Source organism: Cervus canadensis, chromosome 1, assembly GCF_019320065.1.
Source record: "Cervus canadensis isolate Bull #8, Minnesota chromosome 1, ASM1932006v1, whole genome shotgun sequence".
NCBI classification, from domain to species: domain Eukaryota; kingdom Metazoa; phylum Chordata; class Mammalia; order Artiodactyla; family Cervidae; genus Cervus; species Cervus canadensis.
Genome location: NC_057386.1, coordinates 5,166,399 through 5,181,040, shown reverse-complemented (window position 1 = coordinate 5,181,040; position 14,642 = coordinate 5,166,399). Strand labels below are relative to the sequence as shown.

General features: G+C 57.4%; 1 protein-coding gene across 1 annotated transcript; it reads left to right on the top strand.

Annotated features, from left to right (window-relative positions):
* Positions 1-5,495: 5,495 nt before the first annotated feature.
* On the top strand, positions 5,496-11,778 carry LOC122424655. The gene is made up of 4 exons (XM_043442706.1): positions 5,496-5,595; positions 5,910-6,044; positions 9,546-9,725; positions 10,913-11,778. Exons 1-4 carry the CDS (start codon positions 5,583-5,585, stop codon positions 11,776-11,778), a joined length of 1,194 nt encoding a protein of 397 aa, XP_043298641.1. The 5' UTR covers positions 5,496-5,582.
* Positions 11,779-14,642: the final 2,864 nt, after the last annotated feature.

The following is a 14,642-nucleotide window of genomic DNA, read 5'->3' as shown; positions in this document are numbered from 1 at the left end:
GACATCCAAGCCCAGCGGGAATGATGGGTCTCCCAGCTCCGGGGGGATTGGAGAGAGGGATGCCCTGTTCAGCAAAGGCTCAGGCAGGTATGGGGGCCGTGCCTCCCGGACATCGTGTATCCCCTCACCCACTGCACCCGCAGCCACTCAGCCAGATCCCTGAGGGGCTGGGAGCAGCTTCCGAAGCTGCAGACCTCCTTGACGGTTCAAGACCACCCGGGGGCTTGCACAGGCCCGGCTGGACCCACACTTCGGAAGCATGCTTTCCAACCGGGGGCTCTGTGTGTCTACCAGACAAGTGTGAGATAACCAGGCAAGACCAGCCCAGCCAGCAGCACGGACCTTGGTTTTCTGTGTGGCCTTGTGCCAGTTCTGTTCCCTCTCTGGGCAGTTTTAGCTTCTCCATCTTTAAAATTTAGGCTCTAGTTCAGTTGTTTTCAACTTTGTTTTAAAAAAACAGAAGTTCTTTTTGTCATGAGGTATTATACACAAAGATGAACCAGAGCTTCTCTGGGGCTGGGGGGCAGTCGTTGGGGGGCGTGGGGGGTGGTCCTTTCTCTCCTTTGGTCTCTGAGGTTTGCCTGAGAAGCCTAGGACCCGCACGGAGCATCTCTCTCCCTGAGTTGCTCTGTAGGGCTCCCTCTACCTCTGGCAGCTCAAAGCAAGAACTGGGAACTCTCTCTGGATAATAACTCAGCAATTTTAATTCAGATTGCAGCTAACATTTCCAAAAATTACATGGGACCCCCAAAACCTGCGCCAGGCAGGGCTGCAGTCACGGCTCAGAGATGCGTTAGGACGAACCCCGTCCTGGTCCAGCCACCACCAAGGTGCTTCCCCTCAGCCTCCCCGATCTGTCGAGGGGCTCTGCTCTTTGCTGGGTGCATACGGCTCTGCTGTGATCACGTGAGGGCTGTGTATGTCCTAAGACTGAGGCTGGGCCGCTGGGCTGGAAAGTGGAGGAGGTGGATATGGACCGGGCACCAGCTCCAAAGCCCTTGCTTGCGACTGCTATCCATCCTAACCTGGTGATGTCCACTTTGGAGCCTGGGGTGACCAGGTGGGGCCAGTGACCCACGGGCAGAGCTGCGCACGAAGGCTGAGCTGACAGCCGGGCTGGTCGGGGTGTGCCCGAGAGGAAGGGGGGTGTGTTTGCAGCCAGGTGAGGGGCTGGCGGCGCCAGGACCCTTTCAGCAGCTACTGCCGCTTCACATCGTCCAAAGGGCTCTGCAGGTGGTGCCTCTGCCCTTCCTGGGGTCGCTCGGGGCTGGCCTCTGTCTCCAGCCGCAGCCTCGTGCCCTCCTCCTGGCTGGGGTCCAGGCTGGCCCCAGAGGGCACCCCTTTGCCTTCATTCTCACACCCCAGCCACCGCCTCCTCTTCACCAGGGTTGCGCCATGTTCCCAGAAGGTGGACACAAGAAATAGAAAAAGGATACAAGGGGTCAGGACACAGACTTGCCTGGTGGTCCAGCGGCTAAGACTCCTTGCTCCCCCTGCAGGGGATCTGGGTTCGACCCCTGGTCAGGGAACTAGATCCCCCATGCCACAACTAAAGATTTCGCATGCCAGAGCTAAGACTGAAAAAGGAAGAAGAAGGGGTCAGGACACCTGCAGGGAGGGGCTTTCTAAGGATCGGCACATTTTAGGATCTGGTTCACCGCCCGCTTCCACCCATTCTACAGATGGGAAGACAGAGGCTGGAGAAGGCAGACCGGCTGCAGTGCTGTGAGCAGACGCTGTGAGGTGGATTGGGCTGGCTGGCTCTGCGGTGGGACAGACGAGGCATAGCCTGAGCAGGTGGACTGTGTGGGGCAGAGCCAGGAGCCTGCTGGTCGCCAGGGTGGCAGAGGGGGCAGGGCTGGCTTTCCCAGGGCTGTCTGACACCCCCGCCCTTCCCTGTCTCACCTTGGCTTTCACACAGCCGCCGCCCAAATGTCCGGAGTCCACACGCGGGTGGGGATCCTGCCTGGCATGGCCCCTCCCTTGCAATAATAACCTGCATGCAAAATACCCCTAAGAGGAGAAGAGGGTGGCAGAGAATGGGGTGGTTCAATAGCATCGTCGACTCAATGGACCTGAATCTGAGCAAACTCCAAGAGACAGTGAAGGACAGGGGAGCCTGGCGTGATGCGGTCCACGCTGCAAAGACTCAGACACGACTGAGTGACTGATCAACAACAACAAGAATATCCCTAGACCCCAAAGACCCTGAGTCAAGATGCAGGCAAGTGTGGGTAAACAACAAGGTCCTGGGACTTCCCTGCTGGTCCAGTGGCTAACGCTCTGAGCTCCCAGGGCAGGGGGCCCGGTTCAATCCCTGGTCAGGCAACTAGATCCCACATGCCTCAACCACGAGCTCACATGCTGCAACTAAGCCCTGGAGTAGCCAAAATAAATAAATATTAAAAAACAAAACAAACCCAATCTTCTGGATAAATCATAATGGAAAAGAACATTTAAAAAAGAATATATGTATACCTGAGTCACTTCGCTGCACAACAGAGATTGGCACAACGGGGTAAAATCAACTATACGTCAATTAAAAAAAAAAAAAGAATGAAAAGTAAAAGATTCAGGAGAGCAAAGTCAGGAGTGAAAGCGGGCAAGCTTGTTGATCGACTTCCCTTTCTCAGGCTCCTGGGGCCCTGTGGCTTCCTGCCAGCAGCCAGATGGGAGCTGGGGAGAAGGCTTCGGGGGAGGGAAGGTATTTGCAGGCAGATGGAGGTTGGAGGTGTTGCCTCTGAAGCCTGTTGCTCTTACACATGGAGCTTCTGTTCTCCAAGACGAAGACTCCCAGGAGGAGACAGGAGGAGCCGGAGAGCTGCCTTCCCGGGGACTCCAACCCTGAAGTGACACTATGTTTAAAAAAAAAAAACAAGGCCACTGAGCTTTGCTGAATTTTGTGAGTTTTTTTTTTTTATCCTGCTTTGTTCCCAAAAGAATTGGAGGCAGCTTACAAAAATACGTAAAATACAATAGGATAAAAATAGATCAGAGAGAAAACTAGGCTGGAACACACAGTGCAGTGAACCAAGAGGGCGGAACACAGAAATGAGCTCCAGCGTGACCTGCAGATCGGGCTCTGAGCTTCCTATCAGTCGAAGCGAAGAGGGAAACCCACCCCATACGAGACTCACGAAGTCCACGCGGTTGGAACAATTCCAGAAGCGGCTTTTTCTGGCACTGAGCTCTTTCTGAGAGCAGTTCTTGTGAGAAAAGAGGGCAGGGCTGGGGTCCCAGCCCGTGTCCTTGGTACAGTCTCATAACAGAATGGAAACGTGTGTGTGTATGGCGGAGTCCCTTCACTTTTCACCTGGAACTATCACAACACGGCTAACTGGCTATACCCCAACGGAAAAATAAAAAGTCAAAAAGAAAAAAGCAAACAGCCTCCTAACAGATTCAGTCAGGCAAACGCCATCTCTGCGTGTCAGTGTAAATCAAGGGCTTGATGCCAAGGCACAGGTCAATAAAACCAACTCTATGGAGGGCTGGGCCCAAACTATCCAATCATTCATCCGAGAGAGGCAGTTTCGATTCTTCCAGACAGAGCGGGATTCCTCAGCCTCAGCATTGTGCGCACGTGGGGGCCTGGATCCTTCTTCGTGGTCGGGAGCCGTCCCGTGCCCCATGGGGGGTGTGAGCCGTGTCCCTGGCCTCTGCCCACTGCATGCTGGGAGTATCCCCAGCCAGCCATGCCCCATGTCGGTCCAAAACGGCCCCCGGCATTGCTGAGCATCCCTGTGGTAATGGCTCTTATCAGAGTGGTGAGATACCTGTTTCCTTTTCATGGCCCATTGGAGTGAAAGCGCCAGGTGGTTCCACTGGACCGCCAGGGAATTCCTTTTAAAAAATAAATAAATAAAAGCCAGGGGCTTCCCTGATAGCTCAGTGGTGAAGAATCTGCCTGCCAATGTAGAAGGCAGGTGCTCGATACTGGGTCTGGGAAAATCCCACATGCCAAGGAGCAGCTAAGACAGTGTGCTATAGCTATTGAGCTTGTGCTTTAGCAACCAAGACCCACAGTTACTGAGCCCGCCTGTCCTGCAGTGAGAGGCCTGCATCACAAAGACGAGTAGCCCCTGCTCGCAGCAAGTAGACAAACGCCCAGGTAGCGACGAAGACCCAGCACAGCACCTCCCCCCACCAAAAAATATAATAAAGATAAAAAATGAAAATAAATAAAAACTAAAAGAAAAAAGTGCCAATTTAAAAATGTTTTTAGTTCACTTTTTTTTTTAATTCAAAGTATAAAAATGTTTATGGAGTTCCCTGGGAGGAAAATGGATAGACTTGCATCTTGTTACCTACTTTAATTGAGAAAGCTGGCTCTGCGTCTTAGCCAGTAACATGTTCCTACGAGGGTCTTCTCAGAGTAGCAGCCCCACGGAGGTGGTTTTCTGATTTCTCATCCTGGGGTCAGATTTGAGAAGTGTATTAAAGCGTGGCTGCACGGCGTGGTGGTTATCAGGAAGTGGGGCCTTGTGGGGGTGATTAGGCTTAGATGAGGTCACAAGGGTGAGTGTGTGTATGTTAGTCGCTCGGTCGTGTCCAACTCTTTGTGACCCCACGGTCCGTCCATGGAATTTTCTAGGCAAGAACACTGCAGTGGGTTGCCATTCCCTTCTCCAGGGAAGCTTCCCACCCCAGGGATCGAACCTGGGTCTCCTGCCTTGCAGGCAGATTCTTTACCATCTGAACTACCAGGGAAGCCCAGCCCGTGATAAAACTAGTGTCCTGATAAGATGAGAGCTCAGAGTTCACTCTCTCTCCGCCACGTGAAGACACACAGTGAGAAGACGGCTGTCTGAAGACAGAAAGATTTCAGCAAAACCCAACTGTGCCGGGACCTTCACCTTGGACTTCCCGCCTCCCAAACTGAGAAAAATAAGCATCTGCTGTGTACGCCCCGTCCGTGGGTCCCGAGCTGACGGGGGTGACTCCCCATGTGCCTGGAACTGCTCATCTAGATGGGGCGTCCTCGACCAGAGATGGAATTCAAAATCAAGCCAAGAAGTAAAACAGGCGGGGGCAGCTGGGTGGGCTTGACGAACGTCCGACAGGCGGGAAGGTCCTCGAGGTCGAGGTTCTCCACCCCACCCCGCTGCTGCCTGGGGCCCTGCCTTCTTCCCCAGCCCCCCACCCGGAGGTCAGGATTCTTCGTCCAGGAAGCTGTGGGGAGGGGCGGCTGCCCTCTGCTTGCCCGCTCTTGCCACGCACACCCCCTGGGCTTTGCACACAGAGTGGGCACCATTGACTCCCGGTCAACGGTCAGGGCTGGAGGGTTTTTTTTTCCATCTGCACGCAGTCTGTCTGCCTCGTGACCCAAGAATCATTTGGAGATAACAGACCGGAGGGCAGTCTCTGTTGATGAAAATGGACTTTGTCGTTTGGACTCAATTGACCCAAAGGCAGATCGAACCTGTGACCTTGGCCCCCATCCATCAAAGTGAATGCGCCAGACCCGGGCAGGGAGGACTCATCCATCACGGTGTCGGCGACCAGCTGGCGGCCTGTGTTCTACAGAAACCTTCCTCTTCCTCCCCTGAGTGAGGGTGAGGGGTGCAGCAGTGACCCCCTGGATGTGGGAATTAGGTACTAGAACCTTGCTCATAATTACGGTCTACTGTGACTCTCGACCCTTAAGCCGACCCAAGGCTGCAAAGGCGGCTCCTTCCATGACTCCCAAGGCCTCAGGTTCAAGACCCTTCCCGAGCTCCCAGCCCCTTGACTTTTTGGAGGGATTTGTCTGTCGGTTTGTTTTTTCATCGCAGCATGAAGCATGTGGGATCTTAGTTCCCTGACCAGGAACTGAACCTCTGCCCCTCAGCCCGGAGCTCAGAGTCCTAACCACTGGACCACTTGGGCTGTTTTGTTTTTTTGTCCCACCTCCTTGAAACTCTCGCAAGAGCCAGAGAGCCGGATCCAGCTGCACAGAGCCAGAAGCGGTTCCCCCGTGCGCTGCTGCTGCTGGGGACCCCGTCCTTTACCGCCTGCCTCACCTCTGTTTCACAGACTCCTGGACCCCCGTCCTTGCTGCCCAGGTGAGAGCAAAGTGGTCTTGTTCCCCAAGCCCTCTGTGTCCCGCATCGTAGGATTCCACTGCCTGTTTACCGACAACTTTCCCGTCTGTCTGTGTTTCCAAGTTGTTACCGTACCGAATCTAGTGGCTTGAGACAACACAAATGTGTGTGTGCTAAGTCACTTCAGTCATGTCCGACTCTCTGCGGCCCCATGGACTGTAGCCCACCAGGCTCCTCTGTCCATGGGATTTCCCAGGCAAGAATCCCGGAGGGGGTTGCCATTTCCTCCTCCAGGGGATCTTCCCAACCCAGGGTCAAACCCCAGTCATTTTCATCTCTTTCTTTGGCAGGCAGATTCTTTACCCCTGGTGCCACCTGGGAAGCCCAACACAGATGTATTGTCTCACAATTCTGGAGGTTAGAAAGGGCCTTCACTGAGCTAGGACCAAGGTGCTGGCAGGCAGGCCTGCCTTCCTTCTGGGGGTTCCAGGGGAGAATTCATTTTTTTGCTTCTTCCAACGTTTAGAGGCTGTTTCCTGGCTTGTGCCCCCGCCCTCAGCGTCAGAGCCAGAGGTGAAGTACCTTCAAATCTCAGTTTCCCTCTCTCTCTCATTGGAAGAGATGAGCTATTGGGACATTCCCTGGGCCAGGGCTGACTCCCTGAGCCCCGAATGTCCTGTCTCTTTCAGTCTCTGGCTAGAAGTACAATCCACATGCCAGCCCATGGCCACAGCCTTGGGTCATGGAGTCTTGGTCGTCTTACCAGCCTGTCTAAGGGTTGGGGGCGCCTTTCCTGCACTGCGGCTTGGTTGACTGGTAGGAGCTTGCGTCACACAGACTGAGCTGGTGGTCTTTGGGAAGCTCAGCTAAGCCCCTGAGTTCTTTTCAGCCGCAGAAGAGAACGAATGGCTTTCTCCCTGCGGTTTTGTAGTCCAGTAAATAGGTTCAATAGTGAGGAGTCTGGGCTCCCCTGGTGGCTCAGACGGTAAAGAATCCGCCTGCAACGCAGATTCGTTCCCTGGGTCAGGAAGATCCCCTGGAGGAGGAAATGGCAACCCACTCTAGCATTCTCGCCTGGAGAATCCCATGGACGGAGGAGCCTGGCAGGCTACAGTCCATGGGGTCACAGAGTCAGACACGACTGAGTCACTAACACACACGCGCACACACACACACAGTCAGCAGTCTAGGTTCCCAGTCTGACACCCACTTGCTGCGTGAGCTTTAAGCGGCTGCTTCATCTCTCTGGGCCTTGGTTTATCTGTACAATGGGTAGAAGCCACTTGAGCGGCTGCAGAAGCTGGGAGGAGGCCGTGACGAGAGACGTGGGAGGGTCAGTAGCCCTGTTTCTGGGTCGGCGCCCCTGGGGCAAGCGGATGCCCCGCCCAGAGCAGATTTCCTAGAACCGCCGGGCTCCCAGAGGCCAAGCTCCGGGGCAGGGACACAGAGGGACCGTCCCGGCTGCTGGACCTGCCCGCCCTGCATGTCCAGCGGCTCTTGCGAGGCCCACAGCTGTCCCCGCCAAGTGGCATCTCAGGCACAAAGGGCAGCAGAGGGGGCAGGGCATGCGGGCCCACTGTTCCTGGCCCAGAGCAGCAGCTGAGGGTCAAGGGGGCGGGGAGGCGCTTCCTCTGACCTCTGCCCTCCCCCAACAGCTCTCCAGCAGCCAGGCCCATCCCTACTGGGCTCAGAGCCCCTCCATCAACACCTGCACGGTGTGGAGTCCCCTGCCCCCACCCCGAAGGACCTTTTATCAGGGGCTGCTGCTGCTGCTGCTAAGTCACTTCAGTCGTGGTGTCCGACTCTGTGCGACCCCATAGACGGCAGCCCACCAGGCTCCCCCGTCCCTGGGATTTTCCAGGCAAGAACACTGGAGTGGGTTGCCATTTCCTTCTCCAGTGTGTGAAAGTGAAAAGTGAAAGTGAAGTCGCTCAGTCATGTCCAACTCTTAGCAACCCCATGGACCGCAGCCTACCAGGCTCCGCCATCCATGGGATTTTCCAGGCAAGAGTACTAGAGTGGGGTGCCATTGCCTTCTCCGATCAGGGGCTAGACGGAATAATAAACTTGGAGAAGGGTGGCCCCAGGGACCTGGGGGCCGGACACCTGGGCCCTTGAACATCAGGTCACACCTCACAGCACCCACCTGCTGCGTCAGGCATCCACGTGGACTTGTCACCAGCCTCAGTTCCCCCTGGAGGTCACCCTGTGGGTCCCCCTTTTACTGACGCAGAATCTGAGGTTCAGAGAGGTGGCCTGGGACAGCAGGCTGGGGACCGGCAGAACCAAGGTGTGAACCCTGACCTGCCCAATGCCAGTGCCAGGGTTTGAGTGTGGGTTAAGGCAAACGCATGGGTACCTGGGGGGGTGTGGCCACACGCTACCCAGAAAAGCCCCGGCTGGGACCGATCCCAGACCTGGCAGAGCTCATGACCTCCATGACCTCGGCCAGTTCCAGGCAGCGGGGGAATTGCAGAGCGCCTGCAGCCCCTGCTTTTCAGAGCTGTGCGTTCATAAAGCGAAAGGAGTGAGGGGATGATGACTCAGGAAATCTGCTGTCCGAGGTCAACGAGAAGCTCGTAATGATGGTGATTAAAAATCAACACCACTGATTGCACAGTGATTTGCATGTCCACTGTGCAGCCATGAATTAATTAATAAATGAAAACACAAATGCTGGGGGATCAGCTCCAGGGCACAGAAGAGGAGATGGGAGGTTCCAGAGGAGACAGGCCAGAGCTCCCCCCACCCCCGCCCCAGCCCAGCACCCTCCCCCAGGCGTTGCCAGGGTTCCCCTGGCCTGGGGCTGGCTTTTTATCCTTGCACAATCCACGGTCCACTCCAGAACCCTGAGGGAGGAATATAAATGGGGGTGCCGGGTGGGCAGCTTCCCTAGTTCTGAGACAGAGAAGATGCGAAGGGCCTGCCAGATGGGAGACCCAGATCCGACTCTCAATTCTTCTTCTTTCTTTTTTTTAAATAATTTATTTAACCAGGCAGACTAATTGATGGATATTTTCTGTACTCTTGCCTAGAAAATTCCATGGATGGAGGAGCCTGGTGGGCTACAGTCCATGGGGTTGCAAAGAGTCAGACACAACCGAGCAACTTCACTTTGCTCACTTTAGGTCATGTCCAAGTTTTTCTTTATTTTTTTCTTGGCTGTGTGGCATGTGGGATCTTTGTTCCCTGACCAGTGATTGAGGCCATGCCCCCTCCAGTGGAAGTGCTGAGTCTTAACCTCTGGACCACCAGGGAAGTTCCCCCAACTCCCAGCTCTGATGCTCATTAGCTGTGGGACCTTGCCAATCGACCAACTTGTCTGCTTGCTTATTTGCGACTCTGTAAAAAGGGTGAGGAATTGCGGAAGCTCGGTCTCCAGGTGGGAAGATGTTTCCTGAAGCTGCTGTAACAAATGGCCACAAAGGTGGGGGCTTAAACAACAGAAATTCACTCTCACTACTGAGGTGTCAAAGGGCTTCCCAGGTGGTGCAGTGATAAAGAACCCGCCTGTCAATGCAGGAGATGCCGAGGATGCAGGTTCGATCCCTGGGTGGGGAAAATCCCCTGGAGGAGGAGATGGCAACCCACTCTTGCCTGGAGAATCCCATGGACAGAGGAGCCCAGCGGGCTACAGCCCATGGGGGCGTGAAGAGTCGGACACGGCTGGGCACACACGGCACACGTATGGAGGTGTCACAGGTTGGTTTCTTCCGGAGCCCCTGCGGGAGGAGCCTCTGGTCCTCTCCTGGCTTCTAGTGGGGGCGGCCTCCCGTGGGGTCCCTTGGGCGCCTCCTGGCGCCCTGGTCTCTTCCTGGCTTCTCGAGGCGTCTTCTCTGGGGCTCTTCTGCATCTCAGCTCTCCAGCCTTCCTCTTTTCTCTTATAAGGACACCCATCATTGTGTTTAGGACTCACCTAAACACATCCTGAATTCCAGGATGATCTCACCTTGAGATCCTTAATTTAATTGCGTCTGCGGAGACCCACCCAGTTTCCAAATAAGGTCACAGCCACAGGCAGGAGAGGTGAAGTCTTGGAACATCCTGGAGGAGGCCAGGCAGCCCAGTTGGGGGGATTCGGAGACGCCCACATCCTGCCTGCCGAGTGCTATCAGCCAACTCGAGAAAAACCATGAGTGGGAGGAGGGAACCCACTGATGTCACCCTGCCTGCACCTTCTGGGGTGGGGGCGGTGGGGGGACCTGGGCCAGGAGAGGAGGGGCAGGGCGGGGGACGGATGAGGGAGCGGTCTCCTCGTCAGCCCTTATGATGAAGTCTTTTCGGGCCACCAAGGTGCTGGGAGGCGCCCCCAAAGACGTCTCCAAGACCATAATTATTATTTTGTACCAACCACGAGGTGGTCTCCCGACACTGCGTTCTCCAGGGTGCTGTTCTCCTAGTCTCGAACGAGCTCCCCGCGGGCTTCACGATTAAAAAAATGAAAAACAAAAAACAGTCCTAAAAGGCACGCCAGGTCCAGGGCCCACATGTCCACCAAACCGAGGCCCTGACCTTGCCTTGGCCTAGCATGGAGCCCCACGCCCCTGCTCTCACACTGCTGACCACCCCGCATCATCACCAGAACCCCCGTGAGACCCCCCGGGCCCTGCATGGTGAGCGCCCCTCTTGGCACCTGTGCCTCAGTTCGCCTCCCGCCCTTCTGTGGGAGACCTGTGCTGGGGAAGTCTCCCCGAGACTGAAGGCAGGGACTCAGTCCTCTGTTTTGGGGTCCCCAGTTCCTGGCATAGAGATGCTCTGGGGTGTTTATGGCGAAAGACCTGGGTGTGAACGCCACCACCCCCCCCCATGGTGACCATCTTCCCAGCGGTGTGCCCTGGTCCTTGCCGGGGTCTTTCTGTTCCCCACACGCCCACCTCCCTGCCAGGTAGGTGGGAGGAAGCCCGCCGTGGGCCCGTGTCCACAGATGAAGATGTTCTGGAGGCGCCGGTCAATGCACGTGTCTAGGGCCCGAAGAAGCAGGGCCCCGACCCTGGGCACCCTCAGCCCACCTCCCACAGGCCCCACACCGGCCCTCCGCCCCCGGGGTATACAGCTGGCAGGAGCCCGGAGCTCTGGAGTCTCCTGGATCCCGTCCCTGCCCCTCCCCTCCCCTCCGGGGCTCCAGGGCCTATCTGTCTGTCTGTTTCCTTTTCTGATGGGAGTTCAAAACAACAACAATAGCAACAACTCTGGGAGCGAAGCCCACGCAGAAACAAAGCCAGCAGGCTCCGTCTCGTTGGCCCAGCGGGGCTGCGGGGTGCTGCCAGCCTTGCCTGTTCTGTCCAGCAAGGAGGGCGCAGCCTGGTGGACGGGGAAGGCCGCGGGGGCCAGAGCAGCAGGAGGTGGAGGCCGGCCCCGGTTAGAGTCAAGTCCTCCTTTGAGAGCCTCTGCAGACGTCCCCGGGCCTGGGGGCAGGGATGGTGTAATGATCATAAAACAACATTTGCATAGAGATTTCGTGTACAAAGCGCTTTCTCAGGGGCGGGAAGCACGCTGGTGGCCCGCGGAATCCGGGCTGGGAGGCCGCGGCCCCTGGTCGGGCCCGCCCGCGGCGGCCGGCTCGGGATTGTGCTCCGGGCGAACAAAGCGCTATTCATTCAAAGATTTCCGATTCCCCCGGATTTCTTCTCTCTCCCTGCTCTCGGGTGAAGAGCTCGCTCCTGCTTGTCACTCAGGCCGGAGGAGGGGTGTCAGCGGCCCCCGCAGGCGGGGGCCTGATGGCAGGGAAACCGGGAGGCGGTGGGGCGTGGCCTGATCCCACCGCCCCTCGCCCCGCCCCTCGCCCCGCCCCCACACCTCGCCCCGCCCTGCCCCTCGCCCCGCCCTGCCCCTCGCCCCGCCCCCACGCCCTCGCCCGCCTCCTGCCCCTCGCCCCGCCCCCTGCCCCTCGCCCCGCCCCCACGCCCTCGCCCCTCCCCTCCCCCTCCCCCCGCCCCCTCGCCCTCCGGCTCCCAGGCTCCAGCTCCTGTGAATCAGAGCATCAGGGCGGCCTCGCTAGGGCTGGCTTATGCAACTCTCCTCACAGCTCACACCTGCGGCCGTGCCTTCACGTGAGAAGTGTGAACCCGGGGCGACTTCCCTGGCGGCCCAGTGGCTAAGACTCTCAGCTCCCTTTGCAGGGGGCCCGGGTTCCATCCCTGGTCGGGGAACTAGATCCCACACGCTGCAATCAAGACCCGGTGCTGGGCCCACAAAAAACACAAACAAAGGTGAACACAGCACAAACCTGAACACAGATTTGGGGACGTCTGCGTGTTTGGGAGCCTGCAGACGAGCAGTGTGGGGGGCCTCGCTCGTCCCTCCCCAGCCCCGCGCAGCGGGAGCAGGTCTTGTGTTCCCCGACTGGGGTGTGGGGCCCCAGGCTCTGCGCCTCTGCGTGGGGCAGGAGCGGGAAACAGCGGCGGGGTGCAGCCCGCCGAGGGTGGTGGTGGGGCCTCCACAGAGCCTGGCCCTTTAAGGGCCTCCGAGGAGCTATATAATAAGGTCCACCTTGAAGGCCTGAGGGCCTTTCTGCAGCCCCAGCAGGGCAGGGAGGATGCAGGAGGTCATCGCGGGGCTGGAGTGGCTGGCCTTCCCCTTCGAGAAGGATGTAGAGAAGCAGAAGGGCACTGGGCTCCTGCCTTTCCAGGGCATGGACAGTGAGTGTGGCCGGAACCCTGAACCGCGCCCCCCGCCCCGCCCCCACCGCCCCCAGCTTCCTCCCAGTTGCTCACCAGGGAGGTGTAGGAGGGCTCGGGCCCACCGTCCTGTCCGGGACCCCCAGTGTAGCACCTTGCTTCTCAGGCACCGCCTGTACCCCCTTACATCCTCTCCAGGAAGCCAGAAAACAGGACCGGCTGCTGGGAAAGTGGAGACCCTAGAGCAGTCAATTGAAAGAAGCTGGGATGACCCCATGGGCCGCCCGAGTGCCAGGCCGGCCTTGGGCCCCCTGTGCATCATCTCCACTGCAGAGTTCAGGGCGCTTAGCTGTTGAGTCTGCAGGCTGGTTCCCGGAGGCCAGCATCTAGAGGCCCAAGCCTTGGGAGGCAGGGGGTGAAGGCCCTCTGGCAGCCACAGCATCCCCTCTGCCTTCTTCGCCCCCAGAGGCGGGCGCAGCTGTGTGCACCTTCTTTGCTAGAGGGCTCTGCGAGAAAGGAGAGTGGGCAGAGGTGAGGGCTGGCAGGGGTTCAGCTTGGCCTGGACTGGGGTGCTGGATTTGCACGTGAGGAAGGGGAGGTGGGAAGAGGCATGAGTTCATTCTCAGGGCAAAGGGCAAGTGGGTGGGGCCATCAAGGGGGCTACCCCCTACCTCCAGGGATGTCTCTGACTCCATAGCATTGATTAGGGCAGGCACAGCTGCCTGCAAGGAGACAGTTCCTTCTTTCTACCCTGCTGTAGGTGGGAGTGTTTGTGGGTGTCAAGTGTGTGCTCCCAGGAGGCCCTTGAGTTCTTAATTCTGCCCCAGCCAGGAGAGGGGCTTCCTTCCTTCCCCTCCCCACCCCCCCATCCTCTGAGTTAACCTGGGACCTGTTCAGCGGCCCCCTCCACTCCTGTGTCCTAAGAAAGAGCAGGCTGCAGTCTCAGAAACTTATGTCTCCCCCAGCCCAACGGGGCCCAACTGTGAGCTCTTCCAAACCCCTCTCGACTCTCCCCCAGTGCAGACATTCTGTGAGCAGGGGCTGACATAAATCAGGGTTCCCGTCTTCTGGCTTCTGAACCATAGGCTCTTCCTATGGAAATCCTGTTGCCCTCAGAAGTCTTGCCTCCAATTTGGGGGTCTCCAGTTGCCCTCTAGAGAGCCAGGTTGAGAAACCTGCAATGAGTTTAGGACCTGCTTTTAGGATCCAAGTTTTCTGTTCCAGGGAAGCTGGGAGGCCAGGTGGGGCCAGGCAGGGGACCGGGAGCCTGTGTGGCCACGTGACTAGCTCTTGTTTGGGGCAGTGCTGGACAGTGGGGTGTGGAGGAGAAATGAACTTGTTGGTCACTCTAGACTTTGAATCCTTGGCTCTGTCCATCCAGTCTCTAGAGCAGGGTTTCACAGAGAGACCCTCATGCAAAGAAATAAAACCGTTCTTAGGTCTGGAAGGTCAGAGCCAGGTGAGCCAATGGCCAGAGGTGGAGAGTAAGACCATCAGAGAGAACACCTCCGCAGCACCCCGAAGATGCTACCAGAGTTGGCTCAGCGCAACAGGTCCTGTTTCCTGCCGACAGCAAGGCCGCCTGAACGAAGATGACAAAGAGCGAAATATAACATTTCCATTTCCTTCTGAATTGTTACAAGGTTGGCTCCCACGTCACCATGTTAGATCTCCGGAACCAGGAAACATAACATTTGTATTATTTTTTAAGACGTGAGTTCCTCAGGCCCTTAACGAGTTCTTCCTTTGTGCTGGGACCTTGCTGGGTTGGGGCTGGAAACTACACCCCCCCCCCCTCACCCCTGCACAGTCAGGCTGGAGGGGATGGGGTGTGATGGGTGCTTCGGGAGGTGTCCTGATGCCCTGGGGGGGGGCATTCCTGGGGTACGAGACGGGCCAGAGCATCATGTGGGGCAGAGAGGGCTGGGGGCTGTCTCTTGAGCCACCTCTGGCCCCCAGTTATAGCCTCCGCCAGGGGAAGGGACGGTGGTACCTCCTGCTA